The sequence below is a fragment of the Tupaia chinensis genome, unplaced genomic scaffold (genome assembly GCF_000334495.1).
Source record: "Tupaia chinensis unplaced genomic scaffold, TupChi_1.0 Scaffold000030_1, whole genome shotgun sequence".
Classification (NCBI taxonomy): Eukaryota; Metazoa; Chordata; class Mammalia; order Scandentia; family Tupaiidae; genus Tupaia; species Tupaia belangeri.
This window is the reverse complement of record NW_006159460.1, coordinates 1,180,970-1,201,105: the sequence shown is the minus strand read 5'-3', so window position 1 is coordinate 1,201,105 and position 20,136 is coordinate 1,180,970. Positions and strand designations below refer to the sequence as shown.

Genomic DNA, 20,136 nt, shown 5'->3' with positions numbered 1-20,136 from the left:
GCTCGGGTCCAGCGGTACACCAGGACAAAGAGGAATGCCGGAGGCTTCTGGTCTGTTATGGAAGAGGACACCTACAGTGGGTCAGACCAGGAGAGTGTGTGGGACTCCAGGTGGCTCAGAGGTCAATGAGACGCGCAGGCCCCAGACCCAGTGGCCACCGTGAGGCCTTCGTCTGGAATGGAGAAAGAGGGACTTGTGCCCACACCACAGGGCACCAGCTCCCACTGAGCCTTCAGCCCAGCTCCTCACCTCCTCTGAGGGAAAGGGCCCTGTTCAAGGTGCCTTCCCAGTGGTCCATGGTGACCCACAGCCTGGTCCGTGGGAGACGCTTCATAAACACACGCGAGGACTTAGAAAGTTAATGGGAAAAAAATGAAACGAAAGTATGAGTTTAATTTGGTGGAAAAAAAAAACCCACTTTTTTTTTTTTTTGAGAGATTTTCGCTATAGGGTGCGTGCGCTTGCCAGACAGAGACAGAGAGACAGAAAGCGAGAAATCACCCCCCAGGGGGGATAGTCACACCGCAATCCCTTCTCCTCCATTCTCCCCTCGAGATCTTGGGCACGCACGCACACGCGCCCAGCGTGAGTTTTAAACCACCGGGTCCGGGACGCAAACCACAGTCGACTACGTGGGAGTCCAGCGACATAGCCATTATGCTAACTGCTGGTTCCCAAAACCCCCACATTTTTGAAATCCACACATGGTTCTTCCATCATTTGTGCTCCTGTCCACGCCTGAAGGCCCCTCTCCTCGGATGCTGGTCCTTGCCCTCTATTCCCAGCTCTGCTCTCAGCCCCAGAAACTGCCAAGGAGGAAGACGTCACTTAGGGAAAGTAAGACCCGGCACTCATACCCGTTAAGAACTCTTCGGCTGACTGTTCGATGAAACAGCTCATTACGTCAGCACTTTCCAAGCCCAGGCCAGTGAACTGTCACCTCCTGGGGACCACCTGGTACTGCCGCCGACATCCCACCTACCCACTGTGCGCTCTCATCTCAGCCGTATGCACTGCACCGACCACTCTCAGCAGCTCTGGCCCAGCTCCCAAGCAATGCCTAGCCCCTGACCTGGCCGACCCCTCACCACCTGCCCTGCAGCCTGACACGAGGATGCTCCCTCACCGGATGCTTCCTGTCTTCGGAGTCACTGTAACCCTCTTCATCCACCCCCTTTCATCAGTGTCCTTCCCATGGGACAGGCGGCCCCTGTCTGAGACACACAGTCCCCTTCCACCTGACGCCGTGGAGCTGTAAAACCACATTCACAGGGGGTGGGGGCAGGGCCCAGAAATAGAACACGTGTGTCCTTCTTAGCGCACGGCTTCTGTAAACGACCACAGATGGCCACGGCCACAGGCCATGCCGCTTGTGTGAGAAATCACTGAATATTCTGAAAATAATGTTAAAATTAAATACGTGTTGTGGCTCTTCTATAATTTTTTTCTTTTTTAAAGTTTATCCATGTCCCCCATGAGTGAGAGAGAGAGAGAGTGAGTGAGGCCACAAAGCACAAAGCAGTCCCTATATGGTCTTGATCCACCCGGCCTCAGCCAGCCTAGGTCGTGGGCACGTGCCCGTCAATGTACTCGGGAAGTCTGCAGACCTGAACCAACAACCTTCTCACATGGGGTCTGCTGGCAGAGTGTCACTGAAACCACTGCACCTGGTCCAGCCCCTTTAGAATGTAACCACCTGGTGAGGTGGGAAGTAACCTGCAGAACCACTGGCTGGTGCCCAATCTCGAAGGTGGAAACACCATCTCTGCAGAGTCCACGGCCTCCTCCAGCCTCTCAAAGGTTGTGACACCCCTAAATGTCCCACGTGTCACCGCCACGGTCATGTCCAGGGACTGCTGGCAAGCACAGGGAGGCGGGTGCCTCGTGGAGGACAGCCTGGCTCTGCAGTCCCGGTGTCTGGCGGGTCCACCCTTCGGTGTCTGCGCTGCGGCCAGTCCTGGGAAGGGGTTAGCCAGAGATGCCCTGTGGAGAGCTGTGGGGCAAGTCCTGGCCTCACACACAGGACAGGTGGGCAGCCTTCATCCTCAGTCTCTCACTGGGTCCTAATCTATGGAGAGCTAGTGGTGGGAGGTCTCAGGAACTTCCCCCACCTGCCGGTTCCTGAATTTGGAGAAAAAAATGACTCCCGTGGTCCTGGACAGGGGGTGGGGCAGGGTGGGGTACCGACAGGCCCCTCCTTCACCCCTAATAATGCCCTTGCTCACTCAGGGCCTGTTGTGTTTTTCACTGTGACTTCCCAATAGCGGCCCTCATGGCCGACCTGCAATGACACCTCACAATTACTGGCCGAGCCACTGCATCTGTGGGGTTTCGAAGGGCTGCGTCTCTATCTCTGGGCTTCTGCGCCCTAACACTGTGAATTACGGCTTTGCCACATGGATTCCTGTAAGGTACCGTAGCACCACAATTCATGTATTTTATGCAAATCTACCCCAACAGAATGCCAGGAAGGGCAGGGAAGGACCACTTCATGGAAGGTATGTGACCGTTTCCATTGGGAGATCTGCTGAATAGGCTCACACTTTTTCAGATCTGTGTGACTCCAACGCACACAGAAAAGCTCCCTCTAATCAGGGTTTCTCAGATTAGTTACAGATACACGACGTGCAACATTTACCAGATGGATTACAGCAAAGAAAACCCCAGCGGAGGTTTATAAACCTCAGGAAAACCTGAGACAAAGATTAAGGGAAGATCTTAAGAACAGCCGGCAAGAAAAGACAGTTTGCTCTTCAACAAATGCCACCACGCCCAGGTCGGAGCCTCAACCCACGTCCAGCCATGCCTTCTTAACCACCAGGCCACCTGCCAGCCCCTGGCAGACTTCTTAAGAATAACAATAAAGCCATAAGACAGGGAAACAGTATCTTTAAGAGAGAGTGCCAGTCTACAATTGAGATCCAGGAACACTTCCAAGAACCAGTGGAGTACAGATACTCTCATGTAAAAACTTGGGAAGAGTTTATTGCCATTCTCACTATAGGAACTGCTGAAAGATGCATTTCAGAAAAATCCTTGCGAGAAGACTGGAGAGAGAAGGGTTGGTGAACAAATAAATGGACACAGATTAAATTCACCTAAACAAATGATACGAAATGCTCCTAGTCATTTCCTGAGAGGGAAAGGTACAAATATTAGCGCACGTGGGCGTGGTGGTGAGGGCACAGGAGTTGACGCCTCTCGTGGGCCTCACGCTGTTCCACCAGGGAGGTGAGGACAACTCCATATTTTGATGAATTCGATCCACGGAGTAAACCTCTGTAAGAAAAGCGGCAGAATATGCAACGTCCCAACCAGAAGAGGAAAATGAATTAACAAGGAAAAGAAACGTGATTAAAACTTCTTAGTGGAGAGTCGGCCGGAGGCACCTGTGTAACACCATCAGACCCTGCTCTGGGCTCTCCTGCGAGGCGTCCCCATACGGGTGGTGGGTGCGCCGCCGACCCAGCCTGGCTGAGGCTGCATGAGGGTGGTGGTGTACAGACCCTGCTGGGGGTGCCTGTCCCTCTGTCTTTTAAAAAAGTTTTATGTATTGGGACCAGCAGTTAGCGTAATGGCTATGTCCTGGACTCCCATGTAGTTGACTGCGGTTTGCGAACCGGACCCGGTGGCTTAAAACTCATGCTGGGCGCGTGTGCGTGCATGCCCAAGATCCCAAGAGGAGAATGGAGGAGAAGGGATTGCGGCGTGGCCATCCCCCCTGGAGGGTGATTTCTCACTTTCCGTCTCTCTGTATTTCTCTGTGTGTCTGGCGAGCGCACGCGCCCTATGGCAAAAACCTCTCCAAAAAAAAAAGTTTTATGTATTATTTTTCCCTTTTTAAAGAAAGAGTCATTTTTAATTTTATTGTTATTATTATTTTAAATTCACCAGTGAGAGAGAGAATGGGAAAGTGAGAGCAAGCCATCAGGTTTGGGACTGGAACTGCGGTTGGCCATGTAGGAGTTCAGCACCTTAACCACCACACCACTTGCTAGCCCCCTAAGTGTTATTTTTTCTATGAGAGGCGAAGAGACACAGAGAGACTAGCACTCCCAACAGGGTCTTCATCTTGTGATCCATTCCAGCAAGCAACAAGCACATGCATGCCTGATGCACAGGGGGCCTCAGGATGTGAACCCAGGACCATCCCACACGGCCTCGGCGTCAGAGCATTGTGTTACCCCGTGCCATTGTGGCAGGTCATGTCTCTCGTCTCTTTTTATCGTAGAAAAAATAAATAAACTTTAATTAAAAAATAAACTAAGCTAAGCAGGAATACAAGGGAACTCCCTTACCTTAGACAGAAAGACATCTAACCTCTCAGTCCCCACTATCGTTATTCTTAGAGGCAAAGTACTAGAAAAGCTTCCCTTTGAAAAATCTGTTACAGGATCCTGAATATAAGGATGCTCACCATGGCTGCCTGCTATTATCCATCCTGCTAGCCAGTGCAATAAGACAAGATTAAGAAACACAAAATCTGAAGATCAGAAAGGAAGATAAATACATCAAACTGTCATTCACAAGTTATTTGTCTTCAAAGAAAAATGCAAAATGATCTGCAGACAGATCCCTCCTTCACCCCTAATAATGCCCTTGCTCACTCAGGGCCTGTTGTGTTTTTCACTGTGACTTCCCAATAGCGGCCCTCATGGCCGACCTGCAATGACACCTCACAATTACTGGCCGAGCCACTGCATCTGTGGGGTTTCGAAGGGCTGCGTCTCTATCTCTGGGCTTCTGCGCCCTAACACTGTGAATTACGGCTTTGCCACATGGATTCCTGTAAGGTACCGTAGCACCACAATTCATGTATTTTATGCAAATCTACCCCAACAGAATGCCAGGAAGGGCAGGGAAGGACCACTTCATGGAAGGTATGTGACCGTTTCCATTGGGAGATCTGCTGAATAGGCTCACACTTTTTCAGATCTGTGTGACTCCAACGCACACAGAAAAGCTCCCTCTAATCAGGGTTTCTCAGATTAGTTACAGATACACGACGTGCAACATTTACCAGATGGATTACAGCAAAGAAAACCCCAGCGGAGGTTTATAAACCTCAGGAAAACCTGAGACAAAGATTAAGGGAAGATCTTAAGAACAGCCGGCAAGAAAAGACAGTTTGCTCTTCAACAAATGCCACCAACAGGGATGGCAGACTTTTTTTTTTTTTTTTAGGATTATTTTATTTACTATTGTTTAGTTTGACCAAAGAGAGACAGAGAGAAAAAGAGGGAAAGTTAGAAAGCGAGCGGCCAGGTCTGAGACTCAAACCACAGTCAGCCATGCCTTCTTAACCACCAGGCCACCTGCCAGCCCCTGGCAGACTTCTTAAGAATAACAATAAAGCCATAAGACAGGGAAACAGTATCTTTAAGAGAGAGTGCCAGTCTACAATTGAGATCCAGGAACACTTCCAAGAACCAGTGGAGTACAGATACTCTCATGTAAAAACTTGGGAAGAGTTTATTGCCATTCTCACTATAGGAACTGCTGAAAGATGCATTTCAGAAAAATCCTTGCGAGAAGACTGGAGAGAGAAGGGTTGGTGAACAAATAAATGGACACAGATTAAATTCACCTAAACAAATGATACGAAATGCTCCTAGTCATTTCCTGAGAGGGAAAGGTACAAATATTAGCGCACGTGGGCGTGGTGGTGAGGGCACAGGAGTTGACGCCTCTCGTGGGCCTCACGCTGTTCCACCAGGGAGGTGAGGACAACTCCATATTTTGATGAATTCGATCCACGGAGTAAACCTCTGTAAGAAAAGCGGCAGAATATGCAACGTCCCAACCAGAAGAGGAAAATGAATTAACAAGGAAAAGAAACGTGATTAAAACTTCTTAGTGGAGAGTCGGCCGGAGGCACCTGTGTAACACCATCAGACCCTGCTCTGGGCTCTCCTGCGAGGCGTCCCCATACGGGTGGTGGGTGCGCCGCCGACCCAGCCTGGCTGAGGCTGGGCGAGGGTGGTGGTGTACAGACCCTACTGGGAAGGCTCTGGGCTCTCCTGTGAGGGGTCCCTGTACGGGTGGTGTGCGCACCACCGACCCAACCTGGCTGAGGCTGCATGAGGGTGGTGGTGTACAGACCCTGCTGGGGGTGCCTGTCCCTGTCTTTTAAAAAAGTTTTATGTATTGGGACCAGCAGTTAGCGTAATGGCTATGTCCTGGACTCCCATGTAGTTGACTGCGGTTTGCGAACCGGACCCGGTGGCTTAAAACTCATGCTGGGCGCGTGTGCGTGCATGCCCAAGATCCCAAGAGGAGAATGGAGGAGAAGGGATTGCGGCGTGGCCATCCCCCCTGGAGGGTGATTTCTCACTTTCCGTCTCTCTGTATTTCTCTGTGTGTCTGGCGAGCGCACGCGCCCTATGGCAAAAACCTCTCCAAAAAAAAAAGTTTTATGTATTATTTTTCCCTTTTTAAAGAAAGAGTCATTTTTAATTTTATTGTTATTATTATTTTAAATTCACCAGTGAGAGAGAGAATGGGAAAGTGAGAGCAAGCCATCAGGTTTGGGACTGGAACTGCGGTTGGCCATGTAGGAGTTCAGCACCTTAACCACCACACCACTTGCTAGCCCCCTAAGTGTTATTTTTTCTATGAGAGGCGAAGAGACACAGAGAGACTAGCACTCCCAACAGGGTCTTCATCTTGTGATCCATTCCAGCAAGCAACAAGCACATGCATGCCTGATGCACAGGGGGCCTCAGGATGTGAACCCAGGACCATCCCACACGGCCTCGGCGTCAGAGCATTGTGTTACCCCGTGCCATTGTGGCAGGTCATGTCTCTCGTCTCTTTTTATCGTAGAAAAAATAAATAAACTTTAATTAAAAAATAAACTAAGCTAAGCAGGAATACAAGGGAACTCCCTTACCTTAGACAGAAAGACATCTAACCTCTCAGTCCCCACTATCGTTATTCTTAGAGGCAAAGTACTAGAAAAGCTTCCCTTTGAAAAATCTGTTACAGGATCCTGAATATAAGGATGCTCACCATGGCTGCCTGCTATTATCCATCCTGCTAGCCAGTGCAATAAGACAAGATCAAGAAACACAAAATCTGAAGATCAGAAAGGAAGATAAATACATCAAACTGTCATTCACAAGTTATTTGTCTTCAAAGAAAAATGCAAAATGATCTGCAGACAGATGTCTAGAAGTAATAATAGCAGTTAGTAAATAATTAACATTCACATACTAATTGCTCAATTTTGTATACTATTATCAAACAATAATAAATTTAAATGTCTGTACAATTTTTTTTTAAGGTTTTTGCCATAGGGTGTGCGTGCTTGCTTGAGACATAGACTGAAAGGGAAGTGAGAAATACCCCAGAGAGGATGGCCATGCTGCAGTCCCTTCGTCTTTGTTCTCTTCCAGGGATTTTGGGTACACACCACATGTGTGCCCAAAGACCAAGACTTGAACTGTGATCAGTCAAATGGGAGTCCAGAGCCTTGATCATTAGGCCACCTGCTGGACACAGATTAAGTCTTTGTAATTAATAGACGGGACCTCCAAAAGCTTGGAAAATTGAATGAAAGGATAAGCTTCCTTTGAGCATAAACATTTTTGAAATCCATAGTTTTTCCATCTTACGCATTTCTCATGAACTTTTAAAAGTCCACAGCCTTGGAACCAGCAGTTAGCATAATGGCTATGTCGCTGGACTCCCACGTAGTCGACCGCGGTTCTTGTCCTGGACCCGGTGGCTTAAACTCACACCGGTCACGTGTGTGTGCGTGCCCAAGATCCCCAGAGGAGAATGGAGGAGAAGGGATTGCGGCATGGCCATCCCCCTGGGGGGTGATTTCTCGTTTTCTGTCTCTCTGTCTGTCTGGCGAGTGCACGCACCCTATAGCAAAAAAAACCTCTCCAGAAAAAAAAAAAAAAAAGTCCACAGCCTCTTGCCTGGGAGGCAGGGGAGGAGAGAGACGAAAGACTGTAGATCAGTCCCTGAAAGTAACACCCTGAAGGACGCATGGGACAACGACAGCCATTCACAGCAGTGGCAAAGAGGAGACACCAGGCATCGAGTGCGTGAGTCAACCAGCATGTGACGGTGGCCCGAGCAGGTCGCGAGCTTTGTGCTGGACGGAACCTCGTGTGACCGGCTCACCACAATGCGACGCTCAAGGCCGACCGGAGCAAAGGGTGACTGGGCGCAGCACCCCAGGGCCCAAGCTCACACGGAGAGGCCAGATGGTGAGGCGGAGTCTAGTACACGGCCCACACGACCCTTCTGTGTTCCCATTAAGAACCAACTGTTCTCACTCCCCAGACTCCCAGGGTAACGTGAACACCAGTTAGTTACGGGACTATACGACTTGCCGGGTGATGCTTCTCTGCCTCTCATGTCAGAAACCCAAGTGCGAAGACCACGGCAGCTGCACGGCTACGCTGCGTACGACTTCCACAGGGATTCGTTTCACTGCAAGGAATCTACCACCTGAAACATGAACACCTAAATGGCAGATCCCCAGGCCCCAGTCCTGCATTGGGACCAATGCCAGGGCTTCAATCAGCCTTTGCTAATTTCCGTCTCAAGGGGTAAGCACTTGATTCTTTTTTTGGGGGTGGGGGGGGAGGTTTTTGCTATTGGGCGTGTGCGCTCACCAGACAGAGAGAGACAGAGAGACAGAAAGCGGGAAATCACCCCCCGGGGACTGTTCTCACTCCCCAGACTCCCAGGGTAACGTGAACACCAGTTAGTTACGGGACTATACGACTTGCCGGGTGATGCTTCTCTGCCTCTCATGTCAGAAACCCAAGTGCGAAGACCACGGCAGCTGCACGGCTACGCTGCGTACGACTTCCACAGGGATTCGTTTCACTGCAAGGAATCTACCACCTGAAACATGAACACCTAAATGGCAGATCCCCAGGCCCCAGTCCTGCATTGGGACCAATGCCAGGGCTTCAATCAGCCTTTGCTAATTTCCGTCTCAAGGGGTAAGCACTTGATTCTTTTTTGGGGGGTGGGGGGGGAGGTTTTTGCTATTGGGCGTGTGCGCTCACCAGACAGAGAGAGACAGAGAGACAGAAAGCGGGAAATCACCCCCCGGGGGGATGGCCACACCGCAATCCCTTTTCCTCCATTCTCCTCTCGGGATCTTCGGTATGCACTCACACACGCCCGGCGTGAGTTTGAGTTTAAGCCACCGGGTCCGGGACTTGAACCACAGTCGGCTACATGGGAGTCCAGTGACATAGCCATTACACTAACTGCTGGTCCCAGGGGTAAGCACTTGAGACACGGCCCACGGGTGCTGGGGCCTCTGTTCCACTCCCTCTGAGGGGTGGGACACCTCTGCTATTAGGCCAGGACCCATGCACAGGTAAGAGTGCTGCCAATCGGCAGAGCACAGCAGGGTGGACATGCCAGGGAGCCTGATGCCTTCCAGGGCCCTGGACAGGTTTCCCTGCAGCCAGCGCCACCCGCCTGTCCCTCCACTGGTTACGGGAGACCACCTCTTCTCTCCTTTGCTTAAACTTCAAATCGGGCTTCGGCCACTCCTCAGCCCAGCCCTGACTAACCCAACAGAGAGAGATCTACCCCAGTGGGGTCTCCTACATGCTGCTCTGGTCATCGTGGGTCCACACCTCACAGACCTCCAGGTTAATCCATGTCCACACCCCAGAGGCCTGGCAGCGACTATGTACATGCATCAAGTCAATACCAAATCGAGTTCTTGGACACAAACCTTTCCTCTTCCATATGGCCAAAATACCAACAGATTTTGGTATTTTATCAGATGTTACAGCCTATCCTAATCGCCACGGCCCCAGAAGGACCGCATCACATTAGCAAGGGACGCTGGGGTGACACTTAGTTATTAGCAGCTAGGTAACAAGTGATAGAAACACTCGCTGACAGCCGGTCAGAGCATCAGCCCTCACGGCCACCCTCATTTAAATGCACAGAGCGAGCACCTGCCCAGTGAGGACTCGTGGTTCCCTGGCACCACTGGGGTGGTGCCATTCCCTAACACGCCGAGCGTCAGTCACAGACAGAGGGGCTATAATCGAGCCATCCTGTGGAAACAGAATCCACGCTGCAGAAATTCCTGACCACATGTGTGTTACACGTGTGTCCTTAGTCTGACATACACGCAAACAGCAAAATTAATCCCCCAGATCATGGGAAGTCCAAATAGCACCACACCCCAAAGCCCGAGGTCACAGGCGGTGTGCTGTTTCCTTGTGTGACATTCGGGGCTGAGCTGTTTAATAAAGTTTTGTGATTGGGCTCTGAGGGATTTAAATAGTTTGCCGTGTTTAACGGTGAGCTGTGGCAAGGTCCACTATAATAGTATTTTAGCACCATGAACCTGTCGAAATCAACCTGCCCAATTATTCCAAACGACATTAATAACACCGGATATTACACTAATTGCGTCCAGTTTCTATGCAGACGAGGCCCCATGGGGCTCATTTTGCCTCCTCAGGGGTGAGCGACTCAACCATCAGACTGATTTCACAAGGAATCCCTCCTCATTACACAAGTCTGGGCTGTCAAACTTTTTTTTTCTTAAAGGTTAATGGGCCAATCAGTCATCAGTTATTTTTGCAATCCTAGCAGATAAAGGGTTAACGGGCTAAAGCAGCTGAACACGGTTTTATATTTGGAGCTTGTTTTCAACAGGGGACACCTGACTAGGATGGTCTGGAGGAGTGGGTGAGGGTCGGGAGAGACCAGATTGTCCGTGTCCCCTGGAGAGGACTCAGAGAAGAGGCCCACCAAGCTGGACTTTTGCCAAGGCCAAGAGGACCCAGCTCCTTCTCCCCAGCTGCGATGCAAAGGGGCGCACGCTGCTGTGGCCAGGCGCAGGGCTCCGAGGTGCCTGCCTCTCTCCAATCTGGATGGTTCATCAGGGTGCAGAGACCACTTACTCCCAGCTTAGCGCTGGGTGGATGACACCCTGAGTCTTGCAGAGAGAGGTCATTCTAGAATCCAGACCAGGTGTCCTTCCTGACACATCTAATGACACACACACACACACACACACACACACACAGGAAGATGAGATGCACTATGGAAACTGGGCAGAGATGGCCACACGGCAGGGACGGATGTGGCCACAGCTGGCGTGGCCGATACGAGCCCAGGACCTGACAGCCCAGTGGCCTCAGACAGGCCCACTGAGAAATGACAGGTGAACAGGGCAGTCGAGGCCAGCAGGGACATTCACCACCCTGCCCACTCCCATCTTCCATCACCCGAGAATTGGGGCCCCTGTTTCAGGACAGTTTTCCACAATACCCCGAGGAAGGCATCGGTGTTGATTCCCAGCACTGGCCAAGTTGCTTTTGATATTTTTTGATTATGAGCAATGCGTTGCTTCCCGTTTCTGCCTGAAGTGGGGATCCCATGTTCGGGGTTCTCATTCCTGACCCTGATGTGCTTTCTACCCTGCCGTCTCTGACCACTGCCATGGACATCATCTTTCTGCTCTCAGTCTTAAGGGAGCACCGGGTTGCATTAGGGATGACAAAGTCCCTTGCTTATTCTGCAGGGAGAGTCCCACCTGGTCCTGAAGAGCCTCAGAACCCCCTCAATGCAGCTCTGCAGGTGGCCACGACCACTTCTCAGGGTTGGAAGCTGAGGGGGGTCACATTGGCTTCCTGTGGTCTCTCCAGCTCTGCCCTCCTCTGTGCCTCTATCCAGGGTGTTGCACGGGCCTGGGCTCTTACACTAAGTTTCTGGAGTTACATTTAATAAACCACCTCAACATCTCTGCTATAAAAGCACATGTTAGAGGCCACGTGACTGAGATATTTAACCCAATTATAATAAAAACCGCACACACTTAATATGTCAGCCAAACCCACCTTAATAAAAAAGTCAGTTTTTATTTTCAATGCACTTCTGCAGGAAAAGATAAATGAAGGGGGAAAAAGGGTGTGTGCACAAAATATGACCCAGGATTGCATGGAACTAAGACCCATGGACAAAAGTGCATACTAACCCCCCCCCACACACACACACTACACACACACACACACACACTGGAGGAGCTACTAATTTTAAACAAAAACATTACGAGTGTGGTCATTACAGAGCTGTGCAGCTCACGGCTCCCAGATAAATATTTCTGAAACCCTGACTTTGCTAAGTATCTGCGTTTAGCCAGGAGACTCCAATGGAGGGGCCACACTGCAGCTTAATTTAGGACAAGACCGTAATTAGTCTGGGAAGAAGAATCCCAGAAGGAAATCGCACAGTTAGGAACGTTTACTGCTAAACATAAGCAAGGAAGGTTCTCGTGAAACACAAGGGAGGGTCTCATTAACCCAACACGTTACGAGGAACAGAGCAGCGGCCGGACGGCCAGGCAGAAGCCAACCTGTGACGTGCATGCTGGCTTCTTACATTAAGGGAAGGGTCTGAAAAGCAAAGCTTCTGCAAACATGAATGGCTGGGTCTGAATCTGAAAGCACGAGGGGACGCGGAGGACGGGGCCGCTGTCCTCCTGCACTTGCTCATGTCCTGGGCTCCACGACTGCAGGCCCGTGTCTCGTTCAGAGAAAAAGCAGGGGCGTCCGACGTCGTTTACCAGTCACTAAGCGGCGCTCCCTAGTTACCAGCCATCACTCACTCCGAGGTGCCCCTGATTCCCAGAGGCCCCGGGGGCTCCCCGTTACAGGACGACAGGGGCATGAAGTGCAGGTGGGCCTGGGGCAGCCTCCTCTGCACAGTCAGGGGCGCTCACACCGAGGCCTTTGGGACCCTTCGGGCACCCTCGCAGTTCCCAGGGCATCCTCTCCCACGTGCTGCTCAACACTCAGGGGACCGCTAGGTCTTCAGCCTTTCAAAGGTGCTAGCTAGCAAAAAAGCAATCTTGCTTCTCCCTCTGAAAAGTCAGCTCTGGAGTCATTTCCCATGAAAGGGTTCCCCAAATCTGAATGTATCTGTTATATTCCCCCCACAGTTACTTATCAATTTGTTTGTTGTGATGTTCAAGCTGCCATGTCTAGGACTTGAGCCATGGTTGACCATGTGAAAATCTGTTGTGTTTTTTTTCTCCCTCTTCTTCTTTTTTTAAGAGACTTTTTTTCTATGGTACATATGTGCTCGCTGGGGACACACAGAGACAGAAAGTGAGAAATCACCCCCGGGGGGGATGGCCATGCCACAGTCCCTTCTCCTCCATTCTCCTCTTGGGATTTTGGGCACACACACTCATTTTGAGTTTGAAGCTGCTGGTTCCAGGACTCGAACCATGATTGACTACACGAGAGTCCAGAGACGTAACCATTACACCATCTGCTGGTCCCTCTGTTATGGTTCTTAATTGGCGCCATCCACCACCTTGGAGGCCTTGCCTTGGTTAGTTCTGCCCAGTGCTGAGAGGCCGAGCAGGCTGACAGCATGGTTCCCCAGTTGTCAAGGTCTTTTTCTGCAAGATGCGTCCAGGCAACCTCCTAGCACCCCAGCGGTACACGGTGGTCAGCCCCGCTGGAGCCCAGCTGTGGCGAGGACATCCAGCTTCACCTCGCCTCTTCCTGGGCTATCCCTGCAGGTCAGTCTTGCTGTCTCCCGGTTAGAAAGAGGAAAGGGACAGAGAAAAGCAGACCCAGGGATGTGTCCTATCAGGCAGCAAGGGTGGCAGCTGGGAGTGGCCGACTCCAAAGCTCAGGCTTTGGACAAATTTCTACAAGTGACTACCGTTAAGGAGGATGGTAAAGATCTGAGGATGTGGACAATGGAACTGGGAAGAGCTGGTTTAAAGCTGGGCAAAGGGGCCATCCGGTGGCATGATGGCGAGGGCACTGGACTCCCACATGGCCGACTGTGGTTCTAGCCCTGGACCTGGTGGCTTAAAAATCATGCCAAGTGTGTGTACATGCATGCCCAGAATCCCAGGAGGAGAGTAGAGGCGAAGGGACTGAGGAATGGCCATTCCCCTGGGGGGGTTGGGGTGATTTCTCACTTTTCCTCTCACTGTGTCTCTGTCTCTCTCCAGTAAGTACACATGCCCTATGGCAAAAACCTAAAATAAGTAAATTTTTTAAAAAAAAGGGCAGGGGAAAAAGTGTGATTTTTACACCCCCCTCGTAGCTGAGTCTCCGCTCCTCGCTAAGTGATGCCTGAGCCCTGGCACGTGCTGTGAGTGGGTGCTGGGGTACTGCCCCTGCAGACACCAGGCGGGACCACAGGGGCGAGCAAGCCGTGCCAAGGCTCCGCATACCTGCCTCCTGATATGCCAATGTGCCAACTCCGCACGACTGTCACTGTGACAGCATCGCCGGGGAGACTGAGGACAGAAAGGACTCGTCAGTGAGGGAGGTCAGAGTGCGAAAGGGTGAGGCGGGACCTCACCGAGACACCAGCTCAGGAGCTGGCCCAGGCCCGGCCCCACACCCTCGTCCGCACACGGCTTTCCAGCATTCTGATCAAGGATCGCGTCTGACTGAAGTATCCAAGCTAGTTCAGAGTGACAGTGAGCCTGGACTAGGCTAGAAAACAGTCACTGCCGAGACCCGGGTTCCGGAAGGCAGCCTAAGACGGCCAGGCCCTGCACAGGCCCGACAGACACCCAGGTCTCGGGGAGACAACCAGGCATCTGGGGGACACTTTATTCACACTGCAGCGAATTCTTCAGAAAAAGGATAGATGACCAGCTCCACCTGCGAAGGCAGTGTGGTCTCCCTCTGCCAGCGAGCCGGCTGCATGCAGGCCTCTGGTCCCCTCCACTGGCCCCGAAGGAGGGTCACCTACACCCACCCACGGGTGCTGCTGCTCCTTGCTGAGCCCAGTCCTGGTTCAGGCTGCTGATCCGCCGTCAGCCCCGTCTCCATGAGCCAGTGTGCACTCCTACGCTCTAACTGCCCTTCTCCAGCCTCAGTTTCTCCTTTATAAATGTGGAGAACCCAACCTCCCGCTTCAAAGCTGCAGCCTCGTTACACAGCAGACTGCCAGAGGAGTCCTCAGTGCTGCCATCAACCACGGTCACTGGTCACTGTCAATCTCTAGACTCTACCCAGATGCCTGCGCAAACCCTACGTAAAGTGTAATTTAGCCCTCCACGCCCCACCCCCAGCACCCAGGGCCTCTCTCCAACTTCCCCCTCCTCCTGTGGCACGGCTTCTCATGCAGCCTGCCTGGGCCGACTGGGCCCCTGAGAGCAGCGAGCTGGTGCACCCAGTCCTTGTCCACCTGCCCCGGACCCGCTCGAGAACTCCAAGGTCCTGCCACTGTGTGCTTGTCCTCCTCTGGCACGAGTCCTCGAGCGTGACCTGTAATTCTTCAACTTTGCTCTGAAAGGCCCAGAAGTGTCAGAACCAGGGATCTGGTTGGCAGAAGGAAAGGTCAAGGGAGTGGCTCACCTGTGCCGAGACAGTGACCACCTCCCCACCCGGCAGAACAGTGGGCACCAAGACAGTGATCACCCCCAGCCGGCAGGACATTGGGCACCGAGACAGCAACCGGCCACCACCCGGCAGGACAGGGGGTGCTGAGATAGCGACCACCCCCACCCGGCAGGACAGTGGGCGCCAAGACAGCGACAGCCCCCACCTGGCAGGACAGTGGGCACCAAGATGACAGCCCCCACCCAGCAGGCCAGTGGGCGCCGAGACAGCGACAGCCCCCACCCTGCAGGACAGTGGGCGCCGAGACAGCGACCACCCCACCCGGCAGGACAGTGGGTACCAAGGGTGCGTAGGTCAGAGGCAGGGCGTGTCCCTTCATTGAGAAGTTCTCTGGAAGGACGTTTGCTCTGCTTCTCACAGCAGTGCCCCTGGAGCCACAGTGTCCGAGACACCGATGCCATCCACCTGGTCCTGTGCTGCACAGACGCACCCAGGGCAGAGGTTCTGGACCTATCTCCAGGGCAAGTTCTAAATCCCAGAAATGGACCTTCACACATAGGGCGGGGCCACAGGAGCCACCTGGACCTCAGGCTGAGACTGGGCCTGGGCGCGATGCTCTGCAGTGTGAAGTGCCCGTTCTTCACCGCCTTCTGCTGTCCAGGCGTGGGCAGGGCAGCCCCAGAAACACGCCTGCTCTGCCAGCACCTTCTCCTTTCCCCATCATCCTTTACCTCAGGTGCTCAAGTACCTCCCTTCTGCAGCAACAGAGCTGAAACCCCCTCTTCACAGGACTCGCACGGCTGACCACTCGGCCTGTTTCCAGCTGCCTGGGGAAGCCAAGCCCAGATGCTGTGGACTTTGTCCTGGAGGGACGCTGCGGCACAGTCCCACGGCCGCCTTCCGAGGCTGCTTCCACGCCACGTCCACTGTCCTGCTGCTCGGCTCTGCTGCTCCTCACAAACGATTCACCACAGAGCTGAGCAGCCCCCATTCTCCCTCAGCCCCCGACAGGCCATATCCCCTTCAGGCAGCCACAACCCAGAGAATCAAACCCTTCCTCAGGAGTGTCTGAGATGAAAATGTTCAAGCTGTATTCTTCTTGAAGGAAACTGAGCCTCAGCGATCTCAAAAGGGGCTAATCAGTAAAAACAGCCAAGGCTCAAAACTTAGTGCAGCGTGAGCGAAGCGAGTGCCTCTCTTGGTTACAGCGGTAACCGGCCCTGATGGGCAGAGGAGAGCGGAGACGACTTACGTGTGCTTGTTTTCTTGTGTGTGTGCTTCCCTAACGAATTTCGTTTGCTTTGCCTTTATCCACTCCTCACATCCTCCTGGCAGACCCATTGGGAGGTGTCAGAGTCCTGCCTCTGGAACGTTCTTGCTTGTTCTGCAGAAAACCACTTGGCAAACTGAGACTCCAGTTGCCCGCGTCACACAATCTCTTTAACAGGAGCACCGTGAGGATTAAATGAGATAATGTCGCCCGGGGCCAGGACTGAGCGGGTAGAAAAGCCCAACGGCTCTGGAAGGCAGCCCCGGGCTCGGATCTCAGCTCTGCCCATCGCTCACAAACCTGAGTCCCCAGGAGAACCTGGATGTCCGGGCCGCATCCTGGCTCCTGCCGCACTACCTCCCCTCGTTCTGGAAAATCCAGTTCTAACTCCGTCCACAGGGCACTCTGGGGTCAGCCTTATCTGGGTGTCTCTGAATAAACTACGCAAGTGAACCACTGTAAAAATAGTCTCTCCGGGGATGGGGACGGTCGGCATCACATCCAAGACCTCAGCTCGTTCAGGACACAAATTTTCATAAAACACTGTTTCCAAGACAATGAATATGTAACATCGTGCATCCAAAGGCTGGAAATCAGACAGGTGTTTGGATAATTTCACATAATTACGTGGATTCCTTGGTACACTGTTAAAAGTGTATGAAATGACTGTAGGGATACAGATAGTAATCTTCGAAGAAACCCAAAGTGAATGAAGAATGATCAAGTCGCTTAATGGAAAAATGTATAAAAGAACTGAACACTGGACAGCCACTTAGTACAACTAAGAACAAGCAGAGAAGGTGTGAACGAGAACGGGCAGGGCGGTCATCATTACGCCAGCGTCTCCAGGACTGCCTTCAGCAAAGGCCGCCAAGTTTGCAAGGTCACCCGTATTTACAGATCCTGGCCCTGTGAGCGCCAGGCAGAGCCAGAGCTGCACACTACCTGAGCAGTCTGACCCTCTGCGAACCCTCCGCCTGATGCGAGTCTGTCCCGGCCCACCTGTGTCTCCTTCGGCTTGTCAGGAGGCTCAGGTGAGAACTGCCTGCCCTCCAGGCGACCGGGCCGGAATGTGTACCTGGGAAGTCCCCATCCTGGTACATGGCCACAGGTACAACCAGAGGCCTCCTGACTTTTCTTTTAAAGGCTAGAAGTTAATAAATTCGTTGTGACAAACCCACAGGCACACAAACAAAAAGAAGATGCTTTTGATAACACACGAGGGAGAGAGAGATGACATGCACCCTAAGTTGAAAAATTAACGTTTAAAAAGTAGCAAAGGAGTATGGGAATACCCTTTAAAATACAACAAACGAGATGCTGAATGTGGCTCTTCCTTAAATTCTATTCTTTTTTCTCTCTCATTTTGTCTTTCTTGGATGATGTGAAAGAAGAGACAACGGGGCCAAGCTCCACTGGTACCCTAACAGACGACAATTTCCCCTGAGGAATGAAAAAAAAAATGATTAAAAAAATGGCCCTTTAACAAGCCGTAGTGAAATGCAGTTTTGTTTTCCAGGTTCATTTTTTCTCTGGCTGAGAGCAGGCCTTTCAGTGGCGAGACAGGAGTAATTGTGAAAGGGAGAAAAAGAGGACGGTGATATAAATCAGCAAAGGTTAATGACCGGGCTGTGAAGAGAGGGACTTGTTTACAGAAATAGCGTGCAATTTAAAATTTACAAGAGATTTAATGCCACAGCTTGGCAATCGCTAAAATCAACAGCCCAGAAAACAGTGACATTAAGAAAAATATTACAGTTATAATCATCCCCAAATAAGTCAATTAGTGTTAGGGCACGAGCTTGCGATTACTTGACCCATTTGGCTTGCACTTAAGTGAAAAAAAATTCCCCCCTATTAGACCGAGATCGCTGGATTGTGACCTATTTTGCATCCCGCGTATTACACACCAGCCTCCCATCCATGTGCTTGGGCGGATGCTGGTGGTTTTCCCTTGCCTGGCATCAAAATAATTCTGACCCTTGACATTTGTAATCATAAAAAAAAGGCAATTTATAATTGTGTTGTTCAAATGAAGGTGGGGGAAATTCAATCTGCTATTATACAAAAGCAATGACGGCTGTCTTCGGTGAAAAAAGCAACGCGAGTCAATTTGTGAACTTTGGCACCAGACGACCTTTAGAAACACAACGATATACAGGATTTACAAGCGAGAGCAGCCCATGCAAATGGCCCGGGCCTGCCTGCCTCCGGATTAGAGCTGCAGAGAGCATTATGGAGAATGCTTCCACAAAACAAATTAAGACTGTTACTTAAATGTCACGGCACACTATTGTATTTGGCTACAGATCATTACACCTGATACTAACACTTTTAAAAACTGTAATAACTTGGGAAATATTACATTGAGTGCCCACATGTATAAAGGAAAAGAAAAAAGAGGAGAAAATAGGTTTCCGAAGTAATTTAAACATCGCTAGTCTACGACTGAAGGGAAAGGTCAAAATTTAAGTAAGCTGAAAGGAACATGAATGGTAAAATAAAACACACAAACAAAAAGATGAGAAGACCACAGGGATGACTCTGCAAACACGAGCGGGAGCATGCGGCTCTGGGCGAGTCGGCCTCGCGGGCGGGCGGTGGGGGCGTACCTTCGGTGTTGGTGCTGCTGCTGCTGTATATATTTCGCAGGCTACCAACACGGTTTAGTTTCCATGCTCTGCGCTTGGCTGCATCCCGAGAGCAAGAGGGCAGAGGGGAAGAAGAGAGGAAACAAAAAGGAAAAGAAAACAAATGAAAAGGGGAGAAAAGAAATGTCAACGTCGCATGTGAAGTCACCGCCGAGCCGTTGTTCGCGCGAAGCGGGTGGGCACCCAAGGGCCTCCCCAGGGCCCTCCACCCGGGCTGGCACTCAGGAAGCGTGGAGGCGTGCCTGCGCCATCAGTTCCGTTCTGCGCAGAATCAAAGAAACGCCCAGGCAAAGAACGTGCATCCCATTTGCCCTGCTGGCGTTCACGCAAGGCTACTGGAACACTGCAAAAAGTGGCCTTTTCCCTGGGGTCTGGTGACATCTGTTGAAGGAGTTGTGAGGCCAGGAGCCATAAGCCCTTCAATTTGGCAAAATACGAGGAACATGCCAAATCAAGAGAGACCCTTGTTAGGACGGGCTCGTGTCTCCATGCTGCAGAAGGTGGGCCTGTAAAACTGACAGCTCTTACAAAAGGCAGCTGTTTTCCCCAGAAGGACTTTGATCTGGGCACGAGCTTACGGCCACAAGACCCTGGTGGTCTAGTGCCACGGAAGGGCGAGTCCATTCTCTTCCATCCCTGGGATGTCATGGGCCCTGCATGGAGCGCCCAGGAACCCAAGTGTGGATGCTTCCTTAAGGTCTCAGCAAATGCCAAGCACCATGGAGGGACAGGGACGCAGGGCTCAGAAGTAAAAGGCAAAAGCAGTCTCACCTGGGGAGCAGGCCCACCCTCCACGTGGTAGGCAGGCCTGCTTGGAGTGGGATGGGGCCCCCAAACCCCTGGACACTCTTCTTCAGTGACATCCTGCCCCTCCCAAGCACCG

At 51.7% G+C, this 20,136-nt stretch overlaps 1 protein-coding gene across 2 annotated transcripts in view; it reads right to left on the bottom strand.

The window, feature by feature from the left end:
• Positions 1 to 20,136, bottom strand: part of AGAP1 (ArfGAP with GTPase domain, ankyrin repeat and PH domain 1) — a 416,041-nt gene that overhangs the window by 94,468 nt on the left and 301,437 nt on the right. For both annotated transcript variants that reach the window (XM_014587443.1, XM_014587441.1), the window contains one exon: positions 19,215 to 19,292. In XM_014587443.1, coding sequence (XP_014442929.1) covers positions 19,215 to 19,292 — 78 coding nt within the window. The remainder of the gene's footprint in view (positions 1 to 19,214; positions 19,293 to 20,136) is intronic.